The sequence below is a fragment of the Anomalospiza imberbis genome, chromosome 20, assembly GCF_031753505.1.
Source record: "Anomalospiza imberbis isolate Cuckoo-Finch-1a 21T00152 chromosome 20, ASM3175350v1, whole genome shotgun sequence".
NCBI lineage: Eukaryota > Metazoa > Chordata > Aves > Passeriformes > Viduidae > Anomalospiza > Anomalospiza imberbis.
The window spans coordinates 3,046,243-3,059,933 of NC_089700.1; the positions used below are offsets into that span (position 1 = coordinate 3,046,243).

Here is a 13,691-nt window from a genome sequence, read left to right on the forward strand (position 1 = left end):
ACAATAAAGTGGCTCACCTGTGCATCAGCCTGGGGACCCTGCATCACTTCAGACCCTCATCTCACACTATTCAGCAAAACCACGTGCAACTTTCTACACTTCTCTTACAGAAACTTGTGAAAAAGAACAGATCTCAGAAAAAGGTGTTTCACAAAGCCTTACTCTGACTCAAAGGGACACACTCAGCATCTGTAGCTATAAAATTCTAGTCAAAACCAAGGCACAGTCAGAATCTGGGTTGTTTCCTATCACACTTCTCCTCCCTCACACTCCCTCCTCAGAGTCAGCTATAAAGCACATGGCATTATGCTGAGGAAAACCAACTACCTACATTTCTCTTCTCCAATGACTTCAATTAATACTGCAGACAGCACAAGCAATGAACTTCATTCTCTTTTATCAGGAGAATTGCTGCTGAATTTCATGTAATGGTACCTCTAACTATGGCGATATTTACCTTCCAAGCAAAACAAATGGCACTTGCAAGAAGGAGCACTGCTGCCAGCAAAACCTGCCTTGAAAAGCACACAACTCAGGCTGGAGAGCCACGTGCTCAGAGCAAAGCCAGTGGCACAATGATGTGCTTTTCACATCCCATCAAACCACTAAACTTTGGGTGACGAGCACCTTACAAATGCTTTTCATGTCTTAAAATAATGAAGACTACCATCACAAATTGCTTATAGCAAGCCCCAGAGTGGTGTGATTTGGGAGAGTAAAAGCAAAACAAACCTAAAGTGAGAAAAGCCTACCGGGTGGAAATAAGAAAAGAGAATGGTTGGAGAAGATGTACAATTTCAATTAGGTGACATCTTTCCAAATATTCCTGAGAATAAATATCCAATGATGGCAATTTGTAAGCACAAAAAACACATCTGAAATGCTCTAACTGTATTTCCAAATCTTTTCCTTCACTACTATCAGATCTCTTGGGGCTGCCTTCAAAAATATCAAGTAAAAAACATATTCCTGACTGCACAGAACCTTATAAAAGTGTGAATGTGTCCCTAAACCAAACCAAACCACAGAATAAAGTAAAAGTACACAAATAATCTGAGGTGAAGCATATTTAACCAGACTAAACTGATGCACATGGATGCGTTTCTGTGGAGAATCAAACAGAAGGGATCAGGAAAGAGTGCAACCAAAAGATCCCAACTTCGTGTGCCTCTAATTTCGTCGTCACATCAAAAAACAAAATACAACAGTGGAAGCCTATGATGACGATTATACTGCTGCAATTCACCTACACAGAGTCCACAGCTCTTAAATGAAGGCTTGCACTAATATGATTCACTCTTGCAGCATGAAATTGAAAAAAATCTTTTCATAAAACAAAGCAGGATGACAACAGCAGCTTGAATTTTCATCTTACCAGAATTGAACTTTTCTGCATTTCCTCTCCGAGTGTTGGCCTCCTCATTAACCAACTTGCTGCTCCTCCGTCTCCTGTCACAGTGTACGTAGGTATGGTCAGTATCTAAAAGATATCAAATAGAAATCACTTGAGTTTTGTCCAGGCAATTCATGTACAGCAGTGGAACTGCCTTGAATTTCAAAAATCTAACAAGAATAAGGAATTGTGCTTATGAGGGCAACAAATTTTCGCAACAAATTACTTACATGAGTAACTTCAGAAAACTCCTGTTCTTATCTGTGAAGGAACAACTTGTTCCTTCAAAAGGGCCTGTGCAAAGCACAAGACAGCAAAAAACAAAACTGAATATGTACTTCTTAAGGAAAACAGCATTGACTGCGGAAACAGGACTGGGTATCACATGATCATAAAACAACCATGCACCAGCAAAAGGAATCACAGAATAAATTGTGCAGATAGGGACTACCTTTGTTACCTAACTGGAAGTAATATCCTTTCACAAGTAGATCTCAAAAGACAGTACCTATGTTTTGTCTTCAAGAGCTCAAATGTTCTAAACCCAACTTCAAATCAGTGTAAAACTAATGGGAACCAATGAAATTCATATCACGGTCAACTCTGCCTTAAACACACACAAGTGAACAGCAAACCTAGCAAAGTGTCAGAGAGCTGCTACTCAGCCCGTCACTTCCCAATCCACCCCTACCTTCCTTAAGCTCATGAGCTTTTTAGACTGCCCAATTAACAACACCTCCAACCTCACAGAGAACAAATGGTTAGAGCTGACAGAGAAAACTTATTTCACACACAGAAAAACATGTACCCAATGTCACCAAAGGTATGGTTTACTTAGCAAGAATAATGACACATATGGACATATCTTGCACATAACTGCATCTATACAGTTCTGTTACACTCTGTCCCAGAAAACCTTTGCAGAGCACTTTTACTTTTGTGGTAAAGGCCTTCACATGTAAGCAGAACTTAATAACTCTTCTCCTGTAAGTTATTCTGTTGAAGTAATGTTGGAGTTATTTCCATGTTGCATTGTAAAACAGTGAAAGTAATGCCAGAAGTGTCCTCTCTGTCCTAAATGCCCTGCCTACTTTCTAAATTGCTGATTGGCTGCTCCTAATCTACTTCCACAGCAAGCACTGCAAAAGCCAATCTCAGCAGTGTTTTAAAGCACTTACAGGACACTCACTCACAAATACAAGAAACACAGCTCACCTCCTACCAACATCCTCGCATGGGGACAGCAGGGACACTGCCTAGCAGCTCTAGAGCCATTTAGATGACAAAGGGAGCCGCTCAGTGCAAAGGTTTGGATCTCAGAGTTACCAACATTAGACAGACACCTTGAGGCTCCACTTACACCGCCTGCAACACTGCCTTTCTGTTCTGGTACCATCCATCCCAGAAGCTCGTGTTAACTACAATGTTACATAGAACTACAGGGTGTTTATAAAGCAATGTGTGCTCCAGAATGAAGAATCTTATAACAACTTCTCCACTCAATGAGTGTTTTTCATTAACAACACTTGAAAAATACACAAAATATACAAATTGCTGTCAGGCAGCATTTTAAAACCAGACCACCAAGTCCAATATGGTGCAGTATATTGTGGTTTTCTAATATTGCTCCACAAGGTTCATTTACCAAGCAGTGCACAATCCAAAGCACAGTTAACAGCAGCACACAATTCTCTTCATTCAGTGCCAAGAAATGTAGGCTTTGGAAAACACATTTTGGAGAGAAAAATGCCAAAAAAACCCCTGAAATTAAGGACCCATGGAACTAACCTTCAAGGGTGACCTCAACCTCAGGATTCTCACTTGTTTCTGACATGTCATGCCGGGAGATATCTGAAAGAAGAAAAAATGACTGCTCAGTGATGGACTTGGACAAGATTTTCAACTAAACACTCCATGCCCCTGCATCTAAACCAACATGGTCAAAGAAGCCTCTTGCATTCACAGCATGCCACAAAAATGGAAGCAAAGATTTGTTACCATGAGCCTTTGAGCAATTCCAGACAAAGGCAAGGAGGGGAAAATTACACTTGCTAAACTGCACATGCTACACTGCAGAGTTGCTGCTATGACTGAAGACAATTCCATCTTCTGAGCTTTCTAGGGCTAATACAAACATAAGTATTTTCCCCTCTCTTACCCAGGATTACTGAAAATATAAACAAAGGCTGCCTGTCCACACAGATTAGGTATTTTTTCACCAGCTCTACAGACTCGTGGTTACTGTGCCATCAAGAGTTCCACAACAGGCTGCAAGGCCAACAATCAAACAGGGCAGGGAAATTCATGATCACAATGCTTTTGTTGGGGCTGAGAGCACCAACAAGAAAAGCATGATTAGCCAATCAACACTCAGTGTGAGATAGAGCAATTTATACTTAACTGTACTACAGTTAAACAAAGTGAAACTAATTGTATCAGGAACTCTATCAAAATTAAGCAGCAGTGCATGTAGGAACAGATTTTAGTTATTTTTAGTTATTCCAGCACAGTAAAGCAGCACTTGTGCATTTTGAAGAGTATTTTCCTTTAGATCTCTGTAAGATCCTTTAGTTCTCTATAATTCCTTTGGATTTTTAGGCTCTCAGTCCACCTACTTTGCTGTTAGGTCCACAGTTGTCTGCCCAAACCACCTCACTATCACGTTGGGGTCACCAGATGTTGGAGTTGAAATGGGCATACACACAGAGTGACACCATGCAGTTTCAGAAAGATTTAAGAATGAGCCCTTTCTTGTTCCACAGTACAACCTTTTATACCCTGCATCTTACATGCATCATGCCTTTGTGCCCTCTATACCCTTTTATGATTGGTCAGTACACCTTGGCACTCCTTGCCTCAATGCTTTCAATACTGTTCACCTGCTTTTCAAAGCTGTAGCTCCTTGGGGCTGGGGCATGGCCGCAGCCCCGCTCCCAATTACCATAAACTGTGTGCCTAAACAGAGAGGTGTGATTTGGGAGATTAAAAGCAAAACAATACAAATATCAAAAAAGCCAACTTGGGTGAAATATAAAAAGAGAAATGTTGGAGAAGATGTATAATTTGAATTAGGCTACATATTTAAAAATATTTATGTAAAAAATATCCAAGAATGTTCATTTATCCTCACAAAAAACACTTCGCATCTTAAATGCTGTAACTGTATTTCCACATGTTTTCCTGTACTGCCATCAGACATCTGGTGGCTGCCTTCAAAAATATCAAGTAAAAAACATATTTCTGACTGCACAGAACCTTATTTAAGCAGACAGATTCGTGTGTCCATAAGACAAATGAAACCAAACCAAATCACAGAATAAAGGAGAGGTACAGAATCACAAAAAATACCAGGTGAAGCATCTTTAATCAGCCTAAACTGAAGCACGTGGACGTGTTTCTGTGGAAAACCCAACAGTGGGATCAGGAAAGAACACAACCAGAAAATCCCAACTTGTGGTGCGTCTATCTATGTCGTCACATCAAATAACAAAATACAGCAGTGGTAGCCTATGATGATGATTATACTGCTGCAATTAACCTACACATAACCAAGGGCTCTTAAATGAAGGTTTGCACTGACATGTCTCAGTCCTGCAGCACAAAATTACCCAACACATTTCCATAAAACAAAGATAGGGGGACAAAATCATCAAGGATTTTTATCGTACCAGAATTTAATTCCTCTGCTTTTCTTCTCTCAGCATCTGCAGATTCATTTGCCAAATTGTTGCTCTTCAGTCGCTTGTCAGGTGGTAGGTAGTCATCCTCATCATCTTTAAGAAACAATAAAAAACCCCCTGTATTTTTGTCCATGGAATTCGCATGCAGAACAGGAACTGCCTTGAATTTCGAAACTAAAACAGAAATAAGGAATTGTGCTTATGAGGGCAACAAATTTTGCAACAAATTACGTACATGAGTAACTTCAGAAAACTCCTGTTCTTACCTGTGAAGGAACAACTTGTTCCTTCAAAAGGGCCTGTGCAAAGCACAACACAGCAAAAAACAAAACTGAATATGTACTTCTTAAGGAAAACAGCATTGACTGCGGAAACAGGACTGGGTATCACATGATCATAAAACAACCATGCACCAGCAAAAGGAATCACAGAATAAATTGTGCAGATAGGGACTACCTTTGTTACCTAACTGGAAGTAATATCCTTTCACAAGTAGATCTCAAAAGACAGTACCTATGTTTTGTCTTCAAGAGCTCAAATGTTCTAAACCCAACTTCAAATCAGTGTAAAACTAATGGGAACCAATGAAATTCATATCACGGTCAACTCTGCCTTAAACACACACAAGTGAACAGCAAACCTAGCAAAGTGTCAGAGAGCTGCTACTCAGCCCGTCACTTCCCAATCCACCCCTACCTTCCTTAAGCTCATGAGCTTTTTAGACTGCCCAATTAACAACACCTCCAACCTCACAGAGAACAAATGGTTAGAGCTGACAAAGAAAACTAATTTCACACACAGAAAAACATGCACCCAATGTCACCAAAGGTATGGTTTACCGAGCGAGAATAATATCACATATGCACAGATCTTGTACCTGTACAGCTCTCTCATACTCTGTCAGAGAAAACCTTTGCAGAGCACTTTTACTTTTGTGGTAAAGGTCTTTACGTCATTAAGCAGAATTATTGACTCCTCTGATATAAACTTTTTTGTTGAAGTAACTTTGGAGTTATTTCCATGTTGCATTTAAAAGGGTGCAATTTCAGAAGTAATGCCAGAAGTGTCCACTCTGTCCTAAATGCCCTGCCTACTTTCTAAATTGCTGATTGGCTGCTCCTAATCTAATTCCACAGCAAGCACTGCAAAAGCCAATCTCAGCAGTGTTTTAAAGCACTTACAGGACACTCACTCACAAATACAAGAAACACAGCTCACCTCCTACCAACATCCTAGCATGAGGACAGCTGGGACACTGCCTAGCAGCTCTAGAGCCATTTAGATGACAAAGGGAGCTGCTCAGTGCAAAGGTTTGGATCTCAGAGTTACCAACATTAGACAGACACCTTGAGGCTCCACTTAGACCGCCTGCAACACTGCCTTTCTGTTCTGGTACCATCCATCCCAGAAGCTCGTGTTAACTACAATGTTACATAGAACTACAGGATGTTTATAAAGTAATGTGTTCTCTAGAATGAAGTAATGTTAAAACATCTTGTCTGTTCAATGACTATTTTTCATTGACAACACTTGGAAATTATGCAAAAGATAGAAATTGCTGTCAGGCATCATTCTAAAACCAGCCCACCAAGTCCAATATGCTACAGTATATTGTGATTTTCTAATACGTCTGTACCAGGTTCATTTACCAAGCAAAGCACAATTCAAACTATACTCTACAACAGCACACAATTCTCTTCATTCATTGCAAAGTATCTCAGGCTTTGGAAAACAGAATTTAAATAGAAAAATGCCCAACCAATTGTAATCAGTGACATGGGGAACTGACCTTCAACAGTGACTTCTACCTCAGGATTCTCACTTATTTCTGACATGTCATGCCGGGATGCATCTGAAAGAAAAAAACACGACTCCTTAATGATGGACATGGACGAGATTTTCAACCAAACACTCCATGCCCCTGCGTCTAAACCAACACTCTCAAGCTATGATTATAGCAACTAAAAATATACAGCATTTTTTAAAATCTTAGAATAACCATGACACTGGAAGATAGTCAAACTATTCTAGCAACAGATCCCTGATGAACACTCATAGTAAAGAAAATATTGCAAAAAAATCAAAGCAAATGGCAGCAAAGTTCTGGAAGAAAACTCCCAGGTGGGACATTTCTCATTAAGACACATTAAATCAACAATGCTAAACAATGAATTACCCTTTTTTTGACAACATATCTTCATCAATAGGTCTCTTCTCTTTTTGGCTAAACACACAGCTCCTACTTAAAAAGCCTTCTTCACAGTTTAAAATTCTGTCATTCACCAGCACTGGCTCCAGTTTCTCAAACATGATTTTGTTCCCTTCAAAATAATTCCTTCTGACACACATAACCTCAACTTTCTGATTGCTGAATTCCAATCACACCGTGCTGCCCACTCATCCAATCTCATCAAGACCACCTCAGAATCCTTCATCAGCTCCAGCAAACCTGGGGGATTCCAGGCACACCATAGTTTTGTCACTTGCCCTTTCACCATCTTGCCAAGGTTACCAGAGGGGAAAAACAGTGAAAACCCTTGTGATATATAACAAAATAAACCAAACCTAAAGGTGTTCTTTGACGGAAACAATCACTTGTGCAAATCTGCAGCACTGGCTGTAGCTTGCAGACAAAATTCTGGAAGAGCTTTAAATGCCTCTTCTGTGTATTTCTTTACTAATACACAGATTAAAACCAAGACTCTATAAATTTCAAACACTGCCACGGATTCATCTGTCTCACTCCTTTTTGTGGGGATCGCAATAAATAATTTCATTTTTCAGAATCCAGACAAGGCTGCCTACTCTGTATGCCTATTTAAACCACGAAAGAAATTTATGTTAGATTGTTACCTGCAATTTTGAGCCACTGCCTCTAGAACTTTTCATAAATACCAGCCTTCCTGAACAACAGATTTATTCTATTCAGCAAAACCATGCACTACTTTCCACACTTCCCTTACAGAAACTTGTGAAAAAGAACAGATCTCAGAAAAAGGTGTTTCACAAAGCCTTACTCTGACTCAAAGGGACACACTCAGCATCTGTAGCTGTAAAATTCTAGTCAAAAGTAAGGCACAGTCAGAATCTGGGTTGTTTCCTATCACACTTCCCCTTCCTCATGCTCCCTCTTCACAGCAGCTATAAAGCACATGGCATTATGCTGAGGAAAACCAACTACCTACATTTCTCTTCTCCAATGACTTCAATTAATACTGCAGACAGCACAAGCAATGAACTTCATTCTCCTTTATCAGGAGAACTGCTGCTGAATTTCATGTAATGGTACCTCTAACTATGGCGATATTTACCTTCCAAGCAAAACAAATGGCACTTGCAAGAAGGAGCACTGCTGCTAGCAAAACCTGCCTTGAAAAGCACACAACTCAGGCTGGAGAGCCACGTGCTCAGAGCAAAGCCAGTGGCACAATGATGTGCTTTTCACATCCCATCAAACCACTAAACTTTGGGTGACGAGCACCTTACAAATGCTTTTCATGTCTTAAAATAATGAAGACTACCATCACAATTTGCTTATAGCAAGCCCCAGAGTGGTGTGATTTGGGAGAGTAAAAGCAAAACAAACCAAAAGTGAGAAAAGCCTACCGGGTGGAAATAAGAAAAGAGAATGGTTGGAGAAAATGTACAATTTCAATTAGGTGACATCTTTCCAAATATTCCTGAGAATAAATATCCAATGATGGCAGTTTATAAACAAAAAAACAAATATCAAATGCTCTATTTCCAAATTTTTCCCTTCACTACTATCAGATCTTTGGGGGCTGCCTTCAAAATTATCAAGTAAGAAACATATTCCTGACTGCACAAAATCTTATAAAAATAGACAGATTAATGTGTATATAAAGCAAACCAAACCAAATCACAGAATAAAGGAGAGGTACAGGATCACCAAAAATACCAGGTGAAGCATCTTTAACCAGACTAAACTGAAGCACATGGATGCTTTTCTGTGGAGAATCAAACAGAAGGGATCAGGAAAGAGCACAACCAAAAGATCCCAACTTCCTGTGCCTCTAATTTCATTGTCACATCAAAAAACAAAATACAACAGTGGTAGCCCATGGAGATAATTATACTACTGCAATTCACCTACAGAGCCCATGGTTCTTAAATTAATGCTTCCACTAACTTGCCTCACTCCTGCAGCACAAAATCACCCAAAAACTTTTCATAAAAAAAGCAACCAGATAAAATATTGTTGAATTTTCAACTTACTGCAATTGAACTCTTCTGTGTTTCTTCTCTCAGCACTGGCATTTTCATTTCCTGAATTGGTGGTCCTCTGTCTCTTGTCAGAGGGCATGTAGTCATCCGCATCATCTTTAAGAAACAATAAAAAAACCTCAGCTTTTTTGCTGAGGAAAAAAATCGAGTGCAGGAAAAGTCCAGGAAAATCGAGTGCATCACTGGAACTGCCTTGAATTTCAAAACTAAAGTAGAATTAAGGAACTCTGCTTATCAGGGCAACAAATTTTCGCAACAAATTACTTACATGAGTAACTTCAGAAAGCTCCTGTTCTTACCTGTGAAGGAACAACTTGTTCCTTCAAAAGGGCCTGTGCAAAGCACAAGACAGCAAAAAACAAAACTGAATATGTACTTCTTAAGGAAAACAACATTGACTGCTGAAACAGGACTGGGCATCGCATGATCATAAAAGGACCGTGCACCAGCAAAAGAAATCACAGAATAAACTGTGCAGATAGGGAGTACCTTTGTTATCTAACTGGAAGTAATATCATGCCAGTAGTAGATCGCAAAAGAAAGTACCTATGTTTTGTCTTGAAGAGCTCAAATATTCTAAACCCACTTTCAACCCTCTGTAAAACCAATGGGTGTTAAAGAAATACATCAAACTGGTCAAATCTGCCTTAAACACACACAAGTGGACAGACAGGAGAACAGCAGGGACACTGCCTAGCAGCTCTAGAGCCATTTAGATGACAAAGGGAGCTGCTCAGTGCAAAGGTTTGGATCTCAGAGTTACCAACATTACACAGACACCTTGAGGCTCCACTTACACCGCCTGCCTTTCTGTTCTGGTACCATCCATCCCAGAAGCTCGTGTTAACTACAATGTTACATAGAACTACAGGGTGTTTATAAAGCAATGTGTTCTTCAGAATGAAGGAATGTTAAAACATCTTGTCTGTTCAATGACTATTTTTCATTAACAACACTTGAAAATTATGCAAAAGATACAAATGGCTGTCAGGCATCATTCTAAAACCAGACCACCAAATCCAATAGTCTTCAGTATATTGTCATTTTCTAATAGTGCTCCACCAGGTTCCTTTACCAAGCAGTGCACAATCCAAACCACAGTCAACACCAGCACACAATTCTCTTCATCCAGTGCTAAATTTTGCAATCGGTGGAAAACACATTTTGGATAGAAAAATGCACAACCGACTGAAAGCAATGACCTCGGGAACTGACCTTCAACAGTGACCTCAACCTCAGGATCCTCACTTTTTTCTGACAAGTCATGCTGAGAGGAATCTGAAAGAGAAAGACAGGCCTGCTGAATGATGGACATGGACAAGATTTTCAACCAAACACTCCATGCATTTGCATCTAAATCGACACTGTCAAAGAAACCCCTTGCATTCACAGTAAGCAACAATTCAGAAGCAAAGCTATATTACCATGTGCCTTTGAGCAATTCCAGACAAAGGGAGGAAGATGAAGATTACACTTGCTAAACTGCACATGCTACACTGCAGAGTTGCTGCTATGACTGAAGGGAATTCCATAGTCTTGGCTTTGTAGGGTTAATATAATCATAAGTCACTCTCTGTAACCCAGTAATACTGAAAAGATAAGAAAGGCTGTCTGTCTCCACAAATAATGTTTTTTTTACCATCTCTACAAATTCATGGTTATTGTGCTATGATGATTTCCAAAACAGGCCGCAAGGCCAACAATCAAACATGGGAGAGAAATTCATGATCAAAATGCCTTTGTTGGGGTAGAGTGCACCAACAAGACAAGTAGGATTAGCTGATCAACACTCAGTGTGATAGGAAAGAACAATTTATACTTAACTGCACTACAGTTAACCAAAGTGAAGCTAATTGTATCAGAAACAGAATCAAAACTTCATTCTCCTTTATCAGGAGAACTGCTGCTGAATTTCATGTAATGGTACCTCTAACTACGGTGATACCTTCCTTCCAAGCAAAACTAATGGCACTTGCAAGAAGGAGCACTGCTGCTAGCAAAACCTGCCTTGAAAAGCACACAACTCAGGCTGGAGAGCCACGTGCTCAGAGCAAAGCCAGTGGCACAATGATGTGCTGCAGTAAAAATGAGGTGATCCCTGGGTGCAGGGAAAAAATGGTGATGTCTGGCTCCAGATCAGAAGGCTGAAGGATCTGCTTTATTAAAACTACACTATATTGTATTAATATACTATTTAAAGAGATAGTATCCTATTTTACATACTTACCTCTTACTAACCTAACTAACAAAACCCTGACTCTCTGCTGAGAGTCCAAGCCACAGCTGGATCCCATTCCTCATTGAACCCAAACAACCTTCACTAGAATCCAATCAAGTAATCACTTCAGGTAAACAATCTCCACACCACATTCCACATGGGGAAAACAAAGGAGCAGAGATAAAGATTGTTTTCTCTTCTTCTCTCTGTGCTTCTCCTGAGAGACAGAATTATGTCTCTCTGTCCAGAGAATGAGAATGTCACAATGTGCTTTTCACATTATGGCAAACCACTAAACCTTGGGTGACAAGCACTTTACAAGTGCCTTTCATGACTTAAAATAATGAAGACTACCATCAAAATTTGCTTACAGCAAGCCCCAGAGTGGTGTGATTTGGGAGATTAAAAGCAAAAACAAAAACAAAAAAAAGTCAGAAAAGCCAACCTGGTGGAAATATGAAAAGAGAATGGTTGGAGAAAATGTACAATTTCAATTAGGTGACATCTTTGCAAATATTTCTATGAAAAAATACCCAATGATGTTATTATCCTTACAAAGAACACTTCACATCTGAAATGCTCTGACTGTATTTCCACATCTTTTCCTTAACTGCTATCAGAATACTGGTGGTTGCCTTCAAAAATACCAAGTAAAAAACCGTATTCCTGACTGCAAAGAACCTTATAAAAGCAGACACAGTAATGTGTCCATAAGACAAACCACAGAATAAAGGAGAGGTACAGGATCACAAAAAATACCAGGTGAAGCATCTTTAACCAGACTAAACTGAAGTGCAGGGATGCATTTCTTTAGAGAACCCAACAGAAGGGATTAGGAAAGAGCACAACAAAAAGATTTCAACTTCCTCTGCATCTATTTACATCACCAAGTCAAATAACTAAATACAACAGTGGTAGCCTATGGTGATAATTATACTGCTGCAATTCAACTACAAAGAGCCCAGGGCCCTTAAATGAAGGTTTGCACTAACATGTCTCACTCCTGCAGCATGAAATTTCCCAAAGCCTTTTCATAAAACTAAGCATGGAGATAAAATTATCTTGAAATTTCATCTTACGGGGCTTGAAATATTTTGCTTTTCTTCTCCTGTTATTGGCAGCTTCCTTAGCTGATCTGGTGTTCCTCATTTTCCTTCTCTTCCTCTTGCTAGAGGGCAGGTACTCATCATCATCATCATCTAAAAGAAACAATTTAAAAAAAGGGTTTTTGTCCATGGAAGTCATGTGCAGCAATGGAACAGCTTTGAATTTCAAAAGTTAAACAGAAATAAGGAATTGTGCCTATCAGGGCAACAAATTTTGCAACAAATTACTTACATGAGTAACTTCAGAAAGCTCCTGTTCTTACCTGTGAAGGAACAACTTGTTCCTTCAGAAGGGCCTGTGCAAAGCACAAGACAGCAAAAAACAACACTGAATATGTACTTCTTAAGGAAAACAGCATTGACTGCGGAAACAGGACTGGGTATCACATGATCATAAAACAACCATGCACCAGCAAAAGGAATCACAGAATAAACTGTGCAGATAGGGACTACCTTTGTTACCTAACTGGAAGTAATATCATTCCATAGTAGATCTCAAAAGACAGTACCTATGTTTTGTCTTCAAGAGCTCAAATGTTCTAAACCCAATTTCAACCCAGTGTAAAACCGATGGGTGCCAATGAAATTCATCAAACAGGTCAACTCTGCCCTAAACACACACAAGTGAACACACAGGAGAACAGCAAACCTAGCAAAGTGTCAGAGAGCTGCTACTCAGCCCGTCACTTCCCAATCCACCCCTACCTTCCTTAAGCTCATGAGCTTTTTAGACTGCCCAATTAACAACACCTCCAAACTCACAGAGAACAAATGGTTAGAGCTGACAGAGAAAACTTATTACACACACAGAAAAACATGTACCCACGTCAACAAAGGAATGGTTTACTTAGCAAGAATAATATCACATATGGACATATCTTGTACCTGTACAGCTCTCTTATACTCCGTCACAGAAAACCTTTGCAGAGCACTTTTACTTTTGTGGTAAAGTCTTTAAGTCATTAAGCAGAACTTAATGACTCCTCTGATATAAACTTTCTGTTGAAGTCATGTTGGAGTTATTTCCATGTTGCATTGGAAAACAGTGA

At 39.6% G+C, this 13,691-nt stretch overlaps 1 protein-coding gene across 2 annotated transcripts in view; it reads right to left on the bottom strand.

The window, feature by feature from the left end:
• The window catches only part of GTF2I (general transcription factor IIi), a 76,365-nt gene that overhangs the window by 31,040 nt on the left and 31,634 nt on the right, over positions 1 to 13,691 (bottom strand). For both annotated transcript variants that reach the window (XM_068210132.1, XM_068210130.1), the window contains exons 15-21: positions 12,616 to 12,735; positions 10,534 to 10,596; positions 9,310 to 9,414; positions 6,863 to 6,925; positions 5,062 to 5,247; positions 3,182 to 3,244; positions 1,376 to 1,480 (exon numbers count right to left, since the gene is read on the bottom strand). In XM_068210132.1, the coding sequence (XP_068066233.1) occupies positions 1,376 to 1,480; positions 3,182 to 3,244; positions 5,062 to 5,247; positions 6,863 to 6,925; positions 9,310 to 9,414; positions 10,534 to 10,596; positions 12,616 to 12,735 (705 nt within the window). The remainder of the gene's footprint in view (positions 1 to 1,375; positions 1,481 to 3,181; positions 3,245 to 5,061; positions 5,248 to 6,862; positions 6,926 to 9,309; positions 9,415 to 10,533; positions 10,597 to 12,615; positions 12,736 to 13,691) is intronic.